The following is a 20,653-nucleotide window of genomic DNA, read 5'->3' on the forward strand; positions in this document are numbered from 1 at the left end:
ATTGACCATAATTTTTCAACTAATTGTTCGTGGTCGGTCACTCACATCCTGCTGCATCTTGAAGGTGGGAAACCCCCTCCAAGCCACATCCAAAGTTTGACAGCTGATGGCGTCATCAAGCCCCACCCCCATCAACATGCGAACATGTGAAACGATGTGATCATTCCACAACTGTTTGTTAATCGATTAGTCGAGCAATTAAACATAAATCCATCGAGTAATCGGTTACTTCAATAATTGTGTATCCCAGCTCTAGCTGTAAGCACTCACCGATAATGTAGAGGGCACATGGACAGTCACCCTTCCATGTCGTGACTTGGGAATGTGGCAGCAGCTATTGAGATTCCCAGAGATGACTTGTAAAGCATTGACATTTTGCTGCTGAAAATTATCCGGTTAGATTTTAAGTCGGTGGAAAGGAAAGTGGCAAAATAGCACGACACTTTGAACATGAAAATACGTTGTAAAGTCGTGATACATTGCTTCATTATTTTTACACATGCTTCCCTCATTAACAGAGATGAGGAAAAAAGCGGCAGCAGCTGCCTTTTATTTGCCTGCAGCTCACTCTGTGCATAAAATGGTCATAGCAGGAAACTGGGACATTTTTTTGGATGCCTGTGGTGGAATCGTAGGCGTCCCTGTGGATGTGACACTGTAATTTACCCTTATGGTGTTACAGCTCCATAGTAAGTTCCCTGTGGAGGAAACTGCCATGTATTCTCAATGGTGTGAACCTTCATAGGAAGAGTCCCTGTGAAAATGTGACACTGACATTACCCTCACGGTGTGTAGCTTCATAGTAAGTCCCTGTGTCGCTGTGGATGAGACTCCTTGCTATTCAATGTGCGTTGTGTGAAGGTCCGTGCCACGCAAACTGCTCCACCTTGTGAAAAGGGCTCAACGGAGATCGCGTCAAACAACAAACACCACCAACGCATATTCTTTGGGTCTTTCGGTAAAGTCACGGAAATAGATCATGGGATCTCCTTTGCCAGTACCAAAATATGATACAAGTGTTAAGATGTTTGCATTCTGACCACGAGCAGTGCGGTTAATGCAGACATGATTCCTTGTAAAAGGTTTCAGTTTGGTGTTTTAACATCTTAACATCTGTTTTGTTGCCAGAAAAAGGCGAAAAACATATGATCATATTTTGGTACTGGCAAAGATCCCATGATGTAGATGCTCGCCCCGAGCTCTCATTACTCTGCTAGTGCGTTGTCTTTGTGCTGTATGCCTTTTGACGTCCTCTGGTCTAACACCGTTTGAGACGAGGCTCAAAAGAAAGCTGTCTCTGGTGTGGACCAATCAGTTTCAAGGACAATGCTTATATTATCAGAGTATGTTTTTTGTTTGCATTCTGACCACAAGCATTGTGGTTAATGCAGACATGATTCCTTGTAAAAGGTTTCAGTTTGGTGTTTTAACATCTTAACACCTGTTTTGTTGCCAGAAAAAAAGGGGAAAAACCTATTATCACGTAGATAGGTTCAAAGAAAATACAAAATAACGACGTAACCTTTCCGAAAGACCCAAAGAAAATAACAAAAAAGAGCTTTTTTCTTCCTGATGACCAACGCTTGTGTTGCCATCGAAACGTCAAAGTTTTTTGTTCTTTTCTTGGAACCATCTACGTGACTTTACCGAAAGACCCAAAGAATATGAATTCCTGCTGTCACGAAAGCTTTAAGTCAAGATAACACCAATGCAGTTCAATCCATGGGCCTGGACAGGATATTGCACCCGAGGTGGCAACACTTCAATAGCATTTATTTATTTACATAGTCAATGAAATAAAATAATCCGATATTTTGACCCTATAAAGAAATAACCACAATCGTTTTGCGATCTCAGCTGGTACCCAGTGTATGCGCACCCCCATCAACTAACGAATCCCCAGAGTAACTGGAACGAAGTTGATTAAAATCATTGATTTGAAAAACTGCTTTATTCTTGATCAAAAGTTTGTTCTTAAAACGCGAGCAACCCAGTTCTCACCCACACCGCACGGTCAGACATTCTCACGCCGTTAAAGAGCAGCTGGGCGTATTTCTCATCTGTTTTTTTTTGCAAAGCACCACAACAGATAACCGCATCCCATGGACCAAAAACTACAATGTCAATTCATCGCATAGTTTAAATTATTAGAGAAAAGTATTCCTAAATATCGTTATTCCACCAAGCACATTCTATATTCAGCGAAGAAACCACTGCACATTACTGCACTTATAATTTATACCCAATATTTACAATACAGACATTGCAAATTCAATGTGTGTGTAATGTTACCTGCATCTGATAGCCACAAACAATACAGTTTAAAACATACTTTCCTTAATCATTTGAGAATTACAATTTTAGTGAGTATAACAATAAAGTAATGCAAAGAGGCAGGGGTCTAATAGATTTCTTGTTTGCGGTTTTCGTCCAATGAATGGTTGTCATGAACATGTTGAGAATATGCCAGAATTCAAATCCAAATTGAAAAGCAATATTCCTTACGTGGCTTCATGAAATACATTACTTATGCATGTTTTTGTACTACGTTTTTATAAAAAAGACAACATATGCATAATTGTCTGACAGCTGTGTTTATATCACTTGATGGAATCCTGTTAAGGTGCTTTTCATATATATATAAAAAAAACGCAAATATATGTATAAAAAATATGCACCAACCATCTTGGTAAAATGTGTGCAATTTTCCTTTTATAGTGTCATGTGCATATTACAACTTTACACAAACGCAGTCAATAGGTGCGTAATACTGTAAACACATCGACTCCTCAGTGAGAGGGAGTTTTAACCCCCCCCCCTCCACCGTGGGGGAGGGGGGGGTCACCTGCTAAGAAATACGACACATGCACAGGTGCTGGCACTTCCACTTGAGTGGTCTAATAAATCATTAATTATATTATGGATTTAACATACAGCCTCTTTAGTATTGCTAAACTGCGACATTGTAGTGAAGGCGGTGCCAACCGTCATAATTAGACTTCGCAGCAATGTTTTGCAGCACCGAGTAAAGTGTTAGGAAGAGAGATCATCAGAAGAGATATTTGCATTGATGACTTCAAAGGTGTCTTCACACTGGGAAATACCTAGAGTGTAAAAACAACACGAAACACATTGCTTAAAAGATGTAAAAATGTGCTCAAAGTGAACGTAACATTTTTGTAAAAAAAAAAAGCAAAGTAACCTGCAATGCTCTACAACTGTATTTTTATTGCACTGCAGACTTGCACTTATTTGCCAAGAATATCTGAGTTGCTTTAAAATGAGGGCAAGCTCTCACACACAGTGAGGTGCAAGAAGAGTAGTTACTATGTGCATTGTCAAAGTTCTATACAATTGACGAACATTCAAAGCTCATCAACATTATATATTGTACCATCAAAGAGTTCAAAGTGCACCCTTCATAAAAAACAACAACCCACTACCTGATGTCTGTGAGCTTGATTTGGGGGTCCGTGGCCCATCACCAGCTCTTGCCTGCCCATCCGCATTGGATGTTGGTGAGGATAGGTTGCTATTCGTCACGTAGCATGGCCGGCAGTTGCGATTCTTTCCGACCCAGCTACTGCAGCAGTTGGAGCAGAATATGAGCCCACAGGACCTGTTGGATGAGTAAGGGGAGCGGGGGAGGGGGGGCAGTGAAAACGGACGCGTACCTCTCCTGCTTTAGCAGCTGTATCAGGGCCACACAAGTACTAAAGCGACTATGATAATACATGCATTATCAGTTTCAAGGACAATGCATATATTATCAGTGTTTTTTTTTGCATTTTGACTGCAAGTATTGTGGTTAATGCAGACATGAATCCTTGTAAAAAGGTTTCCGTTTTGTTGCCAGAAAAAAGGGGAAAAACCCTATTATTATATTTTGGTACTGGCAAAGGAGGTCTAATGATAAACTATTGAAGTTGCAATAGATAAGAGTTTATATGTTTCTTGATTGAGCACAGTTATAACAACTTGGCAAAATAAGCGATGGGACAATGTTTTAATTTGAAATCAGTTACATTCGTTAGTTTTGGTGTGAACGGTGTCCAGATGCCTCCTGGAAATGCACGCACCATTTACCCAGGAGGTAAAAGCCTACACGACAGCTTAATGTGGCCATCTGGTGTTCATAAATGTGTAACTGCAATACTGAAGAATGTTTCCCAGGGTTCACTTAAACTTTACTTTGTACGGCAACATCGGCGAGCCCGAGGCCTTGCTGCATGCAGTTAAGATTTTAATTCATAACACATATTGTTGGCCACATGTCAGGCGCTGTTAAAATTGTGTTTTCTCAATATACCCAGCTTGTAAGGAGGGGGATAATGATGAACACTCTTTGCATAAACGTGCAATGGGAGGGAACCTGGCTTCTCATGTGGCAGTGAATTATAGTACGCTGCATATCCGACCAATTGACTGCCCACATCCAGTGCAATATGTGCACAGTGCAACTGCTATTTTCTCTCGATGTTCAAAGATCTGATCTTTCTACATATCTGCTATGTAGCTAAGTCCGTAGGCAGGTCGGATATGTAACACGATTGCATAGCAGGCATTTGCAGCTAAACAGTACTCACCCAAGCCAAACACGAATGTCAATGCAATAGCACACATTCCGTGACTGAAAACGATAAAAGATTCATCACCGATATCCAGAAGGCACACAAACCTGCAGTGGTGTTTTCGGGTCAAGACACCGAATTCCATCTTGCAGGATGTACACTTTTTGGTGTTATGGTCTGGCTGCCAGAAGTATTGCTGCTTCTCTGCCTCCAGCTGATCTGTCTTCTTCCACAGGGTGTCCTTGTCCCTGAAGGACAACGAAACAGTCATGGTGTTAATAACGCCGTGATTTATGTCCGCAGCAATCGTTGCTGTTATCAGTCTATCGAAAGCGTATGCATTTTGAGTCTGCCCTCTACTAAAGGACATTGAGTAATTATTTTTCAATGTCACATTATGTTACGTGCAACAATTATAATTGTCGCCCTCCCTTTGCATAGTTTTAAGTACATAGCATAAATATATCACATATTCTTCGTTTTTTCGGTAAAGTCACGTAAAAGGGAAATAATAAAATAATATAAATATAAAACAATAAAAATTATCACGACGTTTCGACTGCAACACAAGCAATCATCATCAGGTGTGAAATCCACAGCAAGATATATTTATATTATTTTATTATTTCCCTTCTACGTGACTTTACTGAAAGAACCAAGAATATGAATCCCTGCAGTCACGAAAGCTTTAAATCAAAATATATAACAGTTCACACTTTGATGCACAGCCTCAACAATGTCCTGCATGAAACGATAAAACAAACTTTGCACCTGAATTTAAGTTCAACGTACGGGGGAGTTGCACAAACGAAAAAAGCACATGGAAAAGATCCATAAGAGGTTGTTTAGTTAGATCACGTGAAGACAAATATGTTGTTAAACCCACCACCAACCGGCACAGCTAATTAGCAAGGTTTGTCATGGAAACAAAACATGCCAATTCGCTACTAGTTCAGCACACTGGTATGTTGGAGAGTAAACCCACAACATTTACTATTTACTCTCCAACACACCGGTGTGCTGTACCAGTAACGAATTAGCATGTCTGTTTACGTGACAAACCTTACTAATTGTCTGTGTCGGGTGGTAGCGGTTTTAAAGACAATTATATTTACGCGACCCAAACAAAGAACATCTTATGGATAATATTGTCCGCGAAAGCCTATTACGTGTTAAACATGTCAAGGATACCTAAAACTACTTTCTTTACTCACTCGGAATCAATGTGTATTAGTGCAGAAACACGAACAGTAAGAGATCTGACACAGCAGCTCACCCCACCTGAGCAGTTCAACCAGCTTCTCCTTGAGTTGGGCCACCGTGTCCTGCTGCGTGGCCACCTCTGCCTGCAGAGACTGCTCCCTCTCCTCTGCCTGGGCCCTTTGGTCCTGCAGGGTGCTGATACTCACACTCTCCACCTGCTCCCGCTCACAGCGCAGCAACTCGTATCTCTCTTGCCAGGCTTCTTGCTCGGAGTTCTGCGTCTTCATCATGCTGTGGGTCAAATGAGCCTGTCAGCCCTGAGCCGCTTCGATAAGGTTCCTTCCCATCATTCAGCGAACCACACCAGATGCTTATCAACGTGTGCAAGTTAAGGGCAATCTCTCAGGGACACAGTGTGAAAATTAGGTAATTTAACATGTTAATCATTTTTTTATTGATCAGTCTACTAAAAAAAATTTCTGCAGTGTACTGTCTGCCAAAAATTAAGTGAAACATACAAATAATTCAATTTGTAACTGAGACAGTGAAATGTAATTCCATTTTAATCATTATTCTAGATGAAAACGACTGAATTAGAAAAAAAGTTAATGTTTTATTAACCTATTTGTCAAGAAGAGACTTGACTAGAAGGTTGCCTTTTATTCTACTTAAATTCTCGATTAAAATGTTCAGACACATCACCATGAATTTATAAAATAGCAACAAATACAGGTCGGCTACAGGATAGGATGAACTGTGATGGGTTGCAGTACTTCTCGAGAGATTGTGATAACGCCTGCAACTTCTTCTCTCTCTCTGCCAGTGCCGTCTGTTGCTGCTTTACTTGCTCTGCTTGATGTGTGTTCAGGACTCTCAGTTCCTCATGCTGTGCCTGTCAACAATTGTAGAGACAGTGGTTTCGCATTAGAGAATTGCCTGTCCATAATAGAGGCTCTTGTGTTAGATCGCGTAAATTGTCTGTGCCACCACTACTGCAGTGTGACGGAAGGTGGAATGCTTTCATTTACTTCAATAGTTAATACATCAAGACAGAACTAGAACACATCGAACACATTATAGAGACACAAACACATTCAGTCTGAATGGAGGCTGTTATTAATGTCGCACTATGCCATGATGAAACTATAAGAGGTGGCCGGGTGGCTTAGGGGTCAGAACACTGAAATGGCACGACTGACATCCTGGGTTTGAATTCGAGTCGCCACCTGTTATTAAAGCTTGGCTAAATTCCTGCTCTGAGAATTAAGAATGAATCCAACTGCCAAGCAACAAACATTCTCTCTGTGGTGCAGCATGTGTAAAAGTGCACTATCTCGTGTACATATAACAGAAATCACTTGAAGCTAACTCAGAGGAAGTTACGTGAAATCTGCTGCAGTGGGATATTCGCAAATATGCAGGTTGATGCACTGCACTGGTAAGAGTTCTAAATAAAATAACCATCTTATGGCATGACCCAAGAGCACATTTGGGATAAAATTTGAAAATAGAAACATTATTCTGAAAGATAAACCTTTATACGTTCATGGATACAATGAGACATAGTGTGGTTATGTATTTGACAGATTTGGTTAGTCAGAAATATCACGGATGAATGTGAGGAGGATTTATGGTCAATACCAGAAGGTCTTGAAATCTACTATCCAGGGACGTGATATGTGTCTGCTTCTCAGAGAGTTGAGCCTTTAGTGATTCCACCTCCTTCGAGTAAGACTGCAACGAAAACAAGCCTTGCCAATCACACAATATTTTTGAAATAGTGGTAACCTCGGTATACGTCGTTAATTTAATCCAGAAGGTAGGACTTATACCGAAAATGACGTATACCAAACGAATTATTCCCATAAGAAATAAAGGGAAAGTAAATAATCCGTTCCAGAGGAAAATAAATGATATTTTATATGGCATATTATACATTAACGGGGTTGTATAAAATAATTTAGACACTAAATTTCGATTTAAAGCTTTCGTGACTGCAGGGATTCATCTTCTTGGTTCTTTCGGTAAAATCACGTAGAAGGGAAGTAATAAAATAAAAAAAATAAAACATAATAAAATAAAATAAGAATTATTTTATTTTATAAATAAAATAAAAAATTATTCCCATAATAAATAAAGGGAAAGTAAATAATCCGTTCCAGAGGAAAATAAATGATATTTTATATGGCATATTATACATTAACGGGGTTGTATAAAATAATTTAGACACTAAATTTCGATTTAAAGCTTTCGTGACTGCAGGGATTCATCTTCTTGGTTCTTTTGGTAAAGTCACGTAGAAGGGAAGTAATAAATAAATGATATTTTATAAAATAATAAAAATAAAACATAATAAAATAAAATAAGAATTATTTTATTTTATTATGTTTTATTTTTATTATTTGATTACTTCCCTTCTACGTGACTTTACCGAAACCAAGAAAATTTAGACACTAGTTACTAAAATGCATACAGAAGCCACGTGACCACGCTCCTGCCAGCTGCGCTGGTCACGTGGCGTGCTTCAACCCCGCACGTCGCGCGTGCCTCGACCCGGGGCTCCACCCTTCATGGGGGCAGCCCCCCATGCCTCCCGCCCCTCTCCCCCACGTCCCCCACCCCGCCCCTCTCGCTTTGTTTCAGTCGTGAACGGGGCATACGCGGGTACCGTCCGCGGTGACTCATCCCGACCCATACAAGTTATAGCAAGCGCGTCGTATCCCAGGCAAGACGTCGTATCCCAAGACATTTTTCTCTCTCGAAAAAACACGACGTATACCAAATTCGACGTATTCCAAAGCGGTCGTATACCGAGGTGCCACTGTATTATTTTAAAAACACATAAGCCTCAACCACAATTATTTAACACTAATATTCATTTAAAAAGATCACAAATAAAACAAAAAGCTTAAATGAGTTATTACATATGGCTGAAATTAGTTATTACGACACATGCCATCGTAACAACACAGCAGGCAAAAACAAGAAGAAAAACATGCTTCTTCCCTTGCAGGTTCCGTAAAAAACACTCAGCGCATGCTGCTCACCTCCAGCCTGGCTTCCTGATTTTCCAGACCTGCCTTGGCAATGTCCACTTGCTGCTGATGCTGTTGTGAGGATTCTTGAGCAGAGTGAAGATGCTCATTTGCTTGCTGAAGGCTCTTGGTGACCGTCTTCAGCTCGGCCTCCAGGGTCCCACACTTGCCTTGCAGCTCCTGCCGTTCTTGACACAGGACGGAACGCTCTTGCTCTGCCAACCTCAGCCTCTCGCTTGCTTCACATGACCGTGCGGAAAGGCTTCCCTCCAGCTCTTCCTTTTTGGCTATCAAAGTCTGGACTTTGGTCTCAAGCGCTTTCTCATTTGCTCTCGCCTTCTCCAGCATACTTTTCACTGCAGCACTGTCTTGGTTAAGTAATTCTACTTGCTGTGCAAGCTTGCTTATGGCTTCTTCCAGAGCAAGTGATTGTTCTTCCACCTTTTTCTTCTCCTTGCTTAAGATATTATTGTCACTTTCAAGGCTTTTAACCCGTTCCTGCAATTGCAAATTGCTTCTTGTCATGTGAGCCAGTTTTTGATCAATGGCCTGACTTTGTTCTTCTACAGCACTGCTCAACTTTATCTCAAGGTCCAGTTTGGTAGAATTATCGACAGTGACTCCTTCTAGAGAGGTCATCTTCTCCAAAATGCCACTGAAGTCTCTTTGCTTCTCTTCAAGCTGCTCCTCCAAAGAGGCGAGCTTCCACATCAATTCTTCTGCCTCTTTACTACTTACAGTTTTTAGTTCTGCACAACACTTCGTAAGCACCTCATTTTCTTCAGTCAGTGCACTCACAGCTTGTTTTTGTTGCTCTAATTCCACGTTCAGTGTCTTTTTTTCAACCGTAAATTCCCAGTTAACAGTCTCAAGTTCATTTTCCTTCTCCAGTAAAACTGCATTCACATTCTCTAAAAGATGCTTATATTTGGCCTCCTCCTCTCTTAAATTAATGAGTTGTTTCTCATATTCGCTGTTTAGTGACTCAGCTTTTTGCGCATTTAATTGTAGAGTAGCAAGTGATTCCTCCTGGGCCACCAACTGTTTACTCAAGACATCTTTTTCCAGTTGCAGTGAAGTTATATTTTCAATGAAGGCCTCGTGCTGCCACAGTACATCTTTCAGTCTTTCACCAAGATCTTTATTCTCCTCTCTGAGCTTTTGCTCTTTTTCTCCCAAGGACAGCTTGGCATCTTCAATTTGACTTTGCAGCAGTTTCTCCGTCTCCTGAAGCTTTGCCAAATTGGACTTTAGGATGCTAATGGCGTCTCCTCGCTCTGCCATTATCCCTGCTTGTTCCCGCGCTCTGTCTTGCAGTGACTGGACTTCTTTTGCCATCTTCTTTTGCAGTGCCATGGTCTCTTCTTGAGCAGTGACCACCTGCTGCTCCGTAATCTGCACTCGTTCAGCTATAGCACTTCTTTCGGCAGCCAATTCCCTTGCAGAACTGCAGAATACTTCCCTCTCTTTCGCAACATTCGCTAAAGCGACCTCCTTATCAGCGAGGACAACATTCAGCGCTTGCAGCTCAGCTTCAAGCCTCTCTTTGACTTTGAGACCATTTTCTCTGACAATTTGGATTTCCTTATTTAATGTCTCAGTCTCCTCAAGATTGCGTTGCTCCATCAGAGTAATTTTTAATGTTTGTTGCTCTATTTGATCTCTCAGTCTATCTCTTTCATCTCTGAGGGAATTCTCTCTCTCTTTAACGACTTGTACATCTGCTTCAAGCTCATCTACCTTAGCCAGCAAATGTCTTTTGTCATTTTCAAAAGCAACATTATTTTTCTCAGCAATTTCTTTAAATGTTCCAAGCTCTCCCAGCTGTAAAACGGCCTTCTCTCGCTCTTCTTCTTGATACTTGCACTTTCTTTCCATGTCCAGTTTCTCTTGCTGCAGCCTGGAGATCTCAGTCTGATGATTTTCTGCACGAGTCTGCAATTCAAACAGGACCGACTCTCTCTCACTCACCTGCTCACTCAGTTGCTTCACCAAAGTCTGATTCTCCTTGGCCACTTTGTTGAGGTCCATTTCCCGCTGCCGGATTTTCTGCAGTTGCTTCAGGATACTCTCCACTTTCTGTTGCAGGCTCTCAGGCTGCGATGCATCCAGGGCTTTCCCATCCATGTCATCACCAAGGGCAGTGGAAAGCCAGCTTGCCAGGCTATCATTCGCTTCCTCCATACTACGCAGCTTGGCCTGACTCTCTGACAGCTGAGCCGTGGTGTGTATCGCTGCATCGTTGCTCTCCTGCAGGCTCTGCGAGAGCTCAGCGACTCTCTCAAGGTGCTTTTTGTTGGTGTTTTCGAGGTAAAAAATATTTTCTTGAAGAATTTGTTCTTTTTTTAAATAGTCTTCTACGAGTGCTGCAGAAGATACATCTGCTGGAGAAATATTATAGCATGTAGTATCGACTGAAATAATATGACGTTTAGTAACAACCAGGCTGCTTCATTATTATTCCGAAATATAATTTAACACAGCATAGATTAAGTCTGAAAAAAATAAACATAAAATTTAAGTGGCACATAAGGTGGAAAGTGTATGCATTCATTGCAACAAATTCTTACATTTAGCTGATGAATCTGGAGTGCCCTCTGTTTGATTGCTATTCATCTCCAACTCCAAAATACTCACTCTCTGTGCAAGGACCTCATTCTCTCTCTTGAGTTCCTCTTGTCTTATGAGTAATGCTTCTTTTTCTTTGTTTAGTTGCTCTTTGTCAGCACATTGCTGTTCCCTCTCCCCCCTGACCACTTCTCTTTCTCTCCGCAGCTCTTCTCTCTCTTTGCAGAGCTCCTCCCTCTCTGTCTGAAGCTCTGCTCTCTCTTTGTTAAGTTCTGTCCTCGCACCGCGTAACTCCTCCCCAGTGCTCCGCAGCTCTTCCCCATGTTTCTGGATTCCAGTCATGGCAACCCGTGCTTCTATCTGCTGGTGCCTTTCGGTCTCCATGCGCTGGATCCGTGCCTCCATCTCCCGCTTCAGCATCTCCGAGCGGTCCAGCTCCAGCCTCAGGCTCTCCATTTGTGCTTCAGACTCTGAATCCATCATTTCTGGCCCTACTGCTATGTCCATAACCTACATGTGGATGAACACAAAAGCATCACAGACCATCTGTTAAGTTCATATCTTGCATGATAGTGTAAATTCATCATGCCGGGTTGGCAGCAAACATTTGTCTCATTCTGTTTTAGCTTCATTTTTCACAAATGTCAAGCTGTCAACGGAAACTGTGTGCCACTCACCTGGGAAATGTTGCTCGCTAGGCTGTTCATGCTTGAGCTACGACTCGGTGGTTTCCAGTTATGAGTTGGCGAGAAGCCCAATGACCTCCTGTTTCACATCAATGAACAACATCACAGCAAGGTGGCGGTGCATGAACAGCAAGCATCACCAATAAGTAAAAAAATAATAATGCACGTTAAATGTTACATTCAAAAGAGGCATTGATGCACAAATAACAGACATTTTAAATTTTGTATGTGACATCATCAACATCGTTATTCCCCAATACTTCTAGAAAATGTTTAGAACGTCCGTCTTACCTTGCAAAAACTGGCCAATCAGCATCGAGGTCATGCCCTCTGGGAGCAAGGTCAAAGTGGATTTCATTTAGTTCATAGAGAGATTCAATGATGGAGGAGCTTAGGTCCTTTTTAAAAAATGGACTTCGCACATAGTACCAGTCACTGAAAGACAGAATTTTCAACAAATAGGATAATTTATTTCGTTTTAGTTAGTGGGGATTTTAATGTAAAAAAAGAGAAAGGTTAAATTAAATACAAAGAATAAACAAAATAATGTAAATTCAATGACATGATTTACAGTGAAACAGACAGATGTAAAAATTAAGTCAGGTAGGTGATGGACACACCTATAATTTATATATATAAAAATACAGAACAAATATTATTCGAGTTTAAAAAAAAAAAATACGAAGTATATAGCCAACCAGAAATCAATACATTCATAATGTCATCTGTTGAGAGCGAAAATGGTGGTTCCTGTGAAAAAATCTAAAACTGCAGTAACATAACGTAAAAAGTTTTTTGAGTTGTGAGCAGTAAAGCACGCACATTAAAGCGCCACTCATTCTTTTGAGGGGGAAAATAATGGAAATGAAAAAACCAAATTTGTCAACCGGTCAAAACCCTGGGAAGGAGAATGAAAGCGCAGTATCACCGTAATCCTGCCGGATAGAAAAATCCATGCTGCGCTTGGAGGGTGACAGATGTTGAGCTGAAGCTTATGCAGCACTGCAAGGAGCCGGCACAGAAAAAACACAGGCAGAGCCAGTAGTAGGGTTACGTGGAGAAAGAACCACACTGTAGCATGGCTCGAGAAATCTAACTTAAAAGCTGGAAAATGAGGACATACGGTGGGGGCTCTCAATTTCTATGTAAATATTACGTTGTAAAAGGCAAGCAGATTGTTAGTGGCAGTGCGTTTACTTTGAAAATGGAAATGCTGCTGCATACGAGGATGTGACTTTCGCAGATGATTTTAAAATAGAAAGGACTTCGTGAGATATAGGTTTTACTCGGTGCGTACGCTGCAGCATGAGAGCTGAGTGTCAGCTAGAGAAGCACCCATCATTTACCACGAAGAGGCTTCCCAGGCTGTGCAGTAAATCTTCCGCAAATGGCTCATGTGTCACCGAAGAAGAATAGTAGCATGCGACACAACAAATACATCAGCCAAAGGAAATGACACTCGTAATAATGGGACCCGACACATTATACGCGAGGCGTCGAGGGAGAGGAGTGCTGCACAGTACCTGGTGGTTCTGTGGTTTATGAGGCACTGTTGGAAGGTGTCGGCAAGGCGCCGGTGCACCAGACAGTAACGGATGAGAGCCCTGCCTTTTCCCAGAGATGTCTTTAGCTATTACACAGTGTGGAGGGGGAAAAAAAACACCCAAAGGTCACTCAAAGAAGATTCGTCAGTGCTCTGCGATAGCTGAATGTGTAACCAGTTCACCTTATGACACGTTTGTAAAAACGGTGAAACACGTTCATACATTTTGGACTAATTGATATTAATGCATGCATTCATGCAGCTTAAAATTTACCAGGGTTGTGTTAAGAGATAAAAAGGGGCAACAATTGTAAATTTCGATCGACACATTATACATCCATGAAAAGAGAATGTGTACAATAATTGAGTGAAAATGGCTATTAGTTCACATAAAGTAGAGGTAATTTAAGAGCCAAAGGGATTTTTGTATGTAATGACCTTGGGGGTTTTTGTATTAATTTTAAAGTTATGCCTGCACTATCTGTGGCTTAGAAAGGATAAAGCAGCTTCATTAGTCTCTAGTAATTCATGCAGTCCAAGAGTAAGGCAAAATACTCCTTTTCATGAGATGCAAGCAAAAAAGCAAAACGAAAGTTCTATCCCAATTTTCTGCCCAACTACCAAAAGGAAACTTGGTTATTTGAGCGATTTATGCATTCATGAAATACAGACGGGACACGGTGTGTTATCGCCGATCACAAGGAGATATGTAAAGCGTTTATGGTAGTCCTTCTTCTTTAGGAGACATCAATTTGTTTACTCTGAAGGGTAAATTATCCTACCTCAGAGATGGACTTCACAAAGCGTATTCCATCATTGTGGCCTTTTTGCCTCCCCAAGCAGTCTGAAAAGTAATCCCAGTAGTCCTTTCTGTGGCCCAGCAGTGTGTTCTTTTCCTTCTGGTCAAACTACCAGGGCACAGGACATAGGCAATGCACACAGCGCAATGTTCCTCACACACCGGTAATCACAAAAAAACACGGCGATAACGGAAACATGTGGTCAGTTTTTCTAATGTGTAGGGATTTCTTTACCTGTAAAAGGTATTCCAATTTTGCACAAAATGTGTGCAGGTTGCCACTGTCATCCGTTATGGGCTCTCCATGTTCTTGAAATTCTTTGCACAAACCTTCCACAGATTCTGCAGGCACAATTCAATGTTGTCATCCATTAACCCGAGTTTTGCGCTATAATTCACATTGCATTATTACACAACCACTCTTCTCATTAAGTATTTATATTCCATGAGGTAATAAAAGTTTGTCACAGTTAATCACCGACTAGGCTTCTCTCGGGAGCAGCAGTGGGCTCTACTCACCTTGCATGTCCCTTATCACCTTCTGTAGTTGGCTTTCACCAACACTCCTGGATTTTCCCAGGTTTTCCATGTTTGCAGAACAAAACGAATATTATCACCACCTCAAATGGTTCCTGCGAACACACACACAATACGGATGAAATTGTGTGAAATGATGCATGATAAATGCCACTGATAGCCTGTTATTAAAACACCTGGGCATATTAATTAATCAGCTCCATTTTCGAGACATGGCTTTGATCACAATGTTAGAACTTAGTAGTGGATTACATCAAAGGCACCAAAATATATTTAATTAAACTGATTGAAGTTTTCCCTTTGTTTTACAAGATATATCTTTAACCATTAAGTCATTTTAAAATTAACAAGTTTGGCAGAGAGACTGGGAAGATGAATGCACGTATAAAACGATAAAAGATTATGATGTATGCCGGGGGGAGGGATTTATTTATAATTTAGCTTTGGGTAAATAAACAATTGCGATTAGTGCAATGACACAGGGACACAATAGCCTGCTCTTGAACATTGGCGCATGACCTTTAAAATGTGCACTTTAAAGCTGAGGGCATGCTTTAGTGATTCCCCAGGAGAAATTAACTGGCCAGTTGCAGGAATTGAACAGTTGATGGTGGTGAGCACACTGCCCAACAGACTATACAGCCATTTAGGAAGAAACCAAAGAACATGATTTCAACCAATTTGCTTTAAACCGTCTTGTTCTACTACTCTATCATGATGCCGTGGGAATTCACAATCTGCCACCCAGTTTCGGTTGAAATGGGTCTGTAATCCCCAAATTATGTTGTCGCTTAATGGTGTATCTGGGGGCAGCAGACCCCACTGTGTATGCGCTACACACTGTATATGCATACATTTTTTATACAATAACTATAAACATCAACATTTATGAATCCCCCTTTCAGACTGTGTGAATACTGTACTTGATTAGGATGGACTGGTGATACTCGTTATAACTTTGGCAATATATAAATACTGTGCTCTTTTTCATGTCGTTTGTGTGATAAAATGCATATTAATATACCATTAAGTGCACTTTAAGTAAATGTTTACATTAACAGGTACGGCCACTAAATGGTGAATTGCGTGTCAAAACTATAATGACCATGAAAACATTGCTCAAGTCACTCGAAGCAGTTTATCATGAGATAAGCACATGTTAGCTTGAACTTGAAATCGAAATAACTCTTTGGAGTCATTAAGTCGCTAGTGTTAAACAAAACCACGGCATATCATGTTCCATGCGAGTCATGATAATTAATAATACACAATTCAGGGCATGTATTAAGTTAAATAATGCCATGATTAAGAAACACTACTGTCTTTGTACAATTACGCAGAAATTAAACATCTTATCATTAATGATCTTATATGTAAGCATCATGCACACACAATTAGAAAATGTTACAGTGCAATGCCGTTTGTAATTTAATGGTTTACATGTTGATGATTGTGATAAAATAATGGCTGGTGTCTTATGAAATTAATCAGCATTATGCTTCAGTTTTTACCTGCATTCATTATTGTTACAACCCTGCCATACAAATGTGAATGCATCTGTTGAGTGATAGAGGGCAGCTAACATAAGTACTGTACCCACTCAACGGATCTTGAGTTCACAAATTCACCAGCATTTGCAGTACAACTACCATCCTCACAGCCATCATCACTCTGGGGTAGGAATATGAAAGTAGGCAATGAGGAAGTCAGAAAGATGATAGACCAAGAGGAAGTCTGTCTAATTCTTGGTAACAGATGACAGCAGCTCGGATATTTACCAAGGTTGGATACAATTTTTTTTTTTACCAGGTAAGGCCCACTTAGCTATATAGCTCGTTTTCAGAAGCGACCTGGCCACAAATGATAGCTCAACGATGTGGCTTATCATGCGGACATTTATAGCAGCCAAATACTCTAAACGCACGTTTCTGAAGAGGTTACCACAAAAACTGCGATTCAAATCGACACGCGGAAGTAAATCAAGAGGAAGACATCGGATCAGATGGTAGACAGAATTTGCACATTGGGATTTAACAACAGCACACAAAGCGGTGACAGAAGGGAGTGGAGCGACAACGTGCCGATAGCACGATGATGATGATAAAGAAGGAAAATTGGCACCACCAAATACACCGACGGGAAACCTGTATTTAAAAACCAGGTGAGGGCCCGGTGAGACTCGGGTCTCTTCTTTTTTTGTCAAGAGACATGACGACAAGACTAGCACCACTCATTGGGAAGTCAACAAGTGATCGCCACATGGGCCCATAGGCTATCGACAGCCACAGGAGCGCAGAATGCCGGGGGCCCACCAGTGAAGACGAGTACCACCCACAACAACTTGTTTGTGCACTTTGCCATTTAGCTTTAACTCTTAAAGGCGCATCTGATGTGCGCCTCACGCTATTAGGCGACCACCACTTGATGTTGTCAAAACGTTGTCGTCTTATTGGCCTCCCATTCTCCTCGCCGCGATTTAAATTCAGCGACGTTGACACTCACTCCTCGCTCCAATGACATTTTCTGAACCAGTGTTGGAAATTCCACATTGCTCTGACGAGAGTCGAGTCCAACCATCCATCACATAGATGACAACACTCGTGTCTTTCGCCAACAGTGATAGCAATCACGACGTACAGGGGAGTTGTCTGCGAGGCACTATTATACAGCCACAACCACAACAAAACAGTGGGCTTTACACATTTCACGCTGTAGAGCGATGATAATTATAATACTACAGTCAAAAGTTTAAACGCGCCGGGGCCTGGTTGCATAAAACAACTTTATCTGATTCTTTGTTCTTTCGGTAAAGTCACGTATAAAGATAAAATAATAAATTAAATAATAGCATACTCCGACGTTTCGATTGCAACACAAGCAATCATCATCAGGTATAAAAGAAATAGCAACAAAAATCTAACCAGAAAACTATAGACAGACATATAAGCAGACAGATATCACAAAGATACACAGAGAGAGAACACGTATCGGCACACAGAGGGATCGTCTCTGTGACGAGGCCTAAACCGAAAGAACCAAAGAATAATTCCTGCAGTCACGAAAGCTCCAAAATTAAGAACTTTATCTGACTTCTACCTTGAATGTTCCACCTCAACACAGTATGTGGTCTGACACGTTTTGTTTACGTGAAATCAACACCGTATGTTGTGGTCTGTCATATTCTGTTTACGTGAAATCAACACCGTATGTTGTGGCCTGTCACATTGTTTACGTGAAATCAACACAGTATGTTGTGGCCTGTCATATTCTGTTTACGTGAAATCAACAGCGTATGTTGTGGCCTGTCATTCTGTTTACGTGAAATCAACACAGTATGTTGTGGCCTGTCATTCTGTTTACGTGAAATCAACACAGTATGTTGTGTCCTGTCATATTCTGTTTACGTGAAATCAACACCGTATGTTGTGGCCTGTCATTCTGTTTACGTGAAATCAACACCGTATGTTGTGGCCTGTCACGTTCTGTTTACGTGAAATCAACACCGTATGTTGTGGCCTGTCACGTTCTGTTTACGTGAAATCAACACCGTATGTTGTGGCCTGTCACGTTCTGTTTACGTGAAATCAACACCGTATGTTGTGGCCTGTCATATTCTGTTTACGTGAAATCAACACCGTATGTTGTGGCCTGTCACGTTCTGTTTACGTGAAATCAACACAGTATGTTGTGGCCTGTCACGTTCTGTTTACGTGAAATCAACACCGTATGTTGTGTCCTGTCACGTTCTGTTTACGTGACAACCCCCACTAGTTGGCTGTGTCGGCTGGGTGGTGGCGGGTTTTAACGACACATGTATATATTTACCAGAGGTGTGGACTCGAGTCATGTGACTTGGACTCGAGTCAGACTCGAGTCATGAATTTGATGACTTGCGACTCGACTTGGACTTGCATAACAATGACTTTGTCCCACCTCTGATATTTACGCGATCTAACACCCAAAATAACCCTCTACTATGAACTTGTTAAGTTGTTGGCGAGCACCTCCGGCAGGGCCGTCACCACGCCCGGCCGCCTTTGTCTCCCCGCACCAGAGCCTCGTGTAAAGAGGCCGAGTCGACCTAGGGGAGGCCCATGCCCGGCTCAGATAATTCGTCAGCGAGGTTGGCCGCGAGTCGGAATCGAACCCGGGCTGGGTCCGGGGCTGGGTCCAGGGCTGGGTTGGTAGCGCAGCCCGCGAACTTCACCCGCGGCTCCCCGCACACAACACCCACCGCCGCCGCCACTCGCCCCGACACGTACGAAACCTACCACAGACATCAACAGCAACGACGACGACGCAAGATGACAACTTGTCACCAAGATGGAAGGAAGTTGTCGTACTTGGCGCACGCGTAAGACGCGAGCAAGGCGGGGAAGGAGGGCCACGGATTTCACAGCACGGATAGGGCGCCGCTACCTCGCACATTCCCTACAGCGGATAAGACGCCCACCACGTGACCCGCGCGGGGTGGGGGGTGCGGGGGGTGATGGGGATGCGGGGATAGGGGATAAGGGGGTGGGGGATGAGTGGGTGGGGGATGCGGGGGGTGATGGGGTGGGGGATAAGGGGCTGGGGTTTATGAGTGGGTGGGGGGTGCGGGGGATGCGGGGGATGCGGGGGATGCGGGGGGTGGGGGATGCGGGGGGTGGGGGATGCGGGGGTGGGGGATGCGGGGGGTGGGGGATGCGGGGGGTGGGGGATGCGGGGGGTGGGGGATGCGGGGGGTGGGGGATGCGGGGGGTGGGGGATGCGGGGGGTGGGGGGTGCGGGGGATGAGGGGGTGAGGGGGTGAGGGGGTGAGGGATGAGGGGGTGAGGGATGATGGGGTGAGGGATGAGGGGGTGAGGGATGAGTGGGTGGGGGGTGCGGGGGGTCGGGGATGCGGGGGGTGGGGGATGGGGGATGGGGGATGAGGGGGTGAGGGATGAGGGGGTGAGGGGGTGGGGGATGAGGGGGTGGGGGATGAGGGGGTGCGGGATGAGGGGGTGGGGGATGCGGGGGGTGGGGGATGCGGGGGTGGGGGATGCGGGGGATGGGGGGTGAGGGGGATGAGGGGGTGGGGGATGAGGGGGTGGGGGATGAGGGGGTGGGGGATGAGGGGGTGGGGGATGCGGGGGATGGGGGTGCGGGGGATGGGGGATGCGGGGGTGGGGGATGCGGGGATGGGGGGTGAGGGGGATGAGGGGGTGAGGGATGAGGGGGTGGGGGATGAGGGGGTGGGGGATGTGGGGGGTGGGGGATGCGGGGGATGGGGATGCGGGGGATGAGGGGGTGAGGGATGAGGGGGTGAGGGATGAGGGGGTGGGGGATGAGGGGGTGGGGGATGAGGGGGGTGGGGGATGAGGGGGTGAGGGATGAGGGGGTGAGGGATGGGGGGTGAGGGGGATGAGGGGGTGGGGGATGAGGGGGTGGGGGGTGAGGGGGTGGGGGGTGCGGGGGATGGGGGTGCGGGGGATGGGGGATGCGGGGGTGGGGGATGCGGGGGATGGGGGGTGAGGGGGATGAGGGGGTGAGGGATGAGGGGGGTGGGGGATGCGGGGGATGGGGGTGCGGGGGATGAGGGGGTGAGGGATGAGGGGGTGGGGGATGAGGGGGTGGGGGATGAGGGGGTGGGGGATGAGGGGGGTGGGGGATGAGGGGGTGGGGGATGAGGGGGTGAGGGATGAGGGGGTGGGGGATGAGGGGGGTGGGGGATGAGGGGGTGGGGG

The 20,653-nt window shown here is 43.7% G+C and overlaps 1 protein-coding gene across 4 annotated transcripts; it reads right to left on the reverse strand.

Moving 5' to 3' along the window:
- Positions 1-1,813: 1,813 nt before the first annotated feature.
- On the reverse strand, positions 1,814-19,378 carry LOC144941689 (uncharacterized). Of its 4 annotated transcripts, none has more exons than XM_078868077.1 (15): positions 19,214-19,378; positions 14,925-15,037; positions 14,641-14,747; positions 14,389-14,514; positions 13,587-13,693; positions 12,355-12,498; positions 12,055-12,142; positions 11,380-11,887; positions 8,822-11,190; positions 7,416-7,508; positions 6,548-6,666; positions 5,853-6,065; positions 4,679-4,819; positions 3,444-3,619; positions 1,815-3,104 (listed from the first exon to the last, which is right to left on the reverse strand). In XM_078868077.1, the coding sequence occupies exons 2-15, from the start codon at positions 14,992-14,994 to the stop codon at positions 3,034-3,036; spliced, it is 4,332 nt and encodes a 1,443-aa protein (XP_078724203.1). In that variant the 5' UTR covers positions 14,995-15,037; positions 19,214-19,378; the 3' UTR covers positions 1,815-3,033. The 4 variants fall into 4 exon arrangements, with proteins under 4 accessions (XP_078724211.1, XP_078724203.1, XP_078724196.1 ...); XM_078868070.1 differs by having other exon boundaries at positions 8,822-11,193; XM_078868093.1 differs by having other exon boundaries at positions 1,816-3,104; positions 10,781-11,193.
- Positions 19,379-20,653: the final 1,275 nt, after the last annotated feature.

Source organism: Lampetra fluviatilis, chromosome 2 (assembly GCF_964198595.1).
Source record: "Lampetra fluviatilis chromosome 2, kcLamFluv1.1, whole genome shotgun sequence".
Lineage (NCBI taxonomy): Eukaryota > Metazoa > Chordata > Hyperoartia > Petromyzontiformes > Petromyzontidae > Lampetra > Lampetra fluviatilis.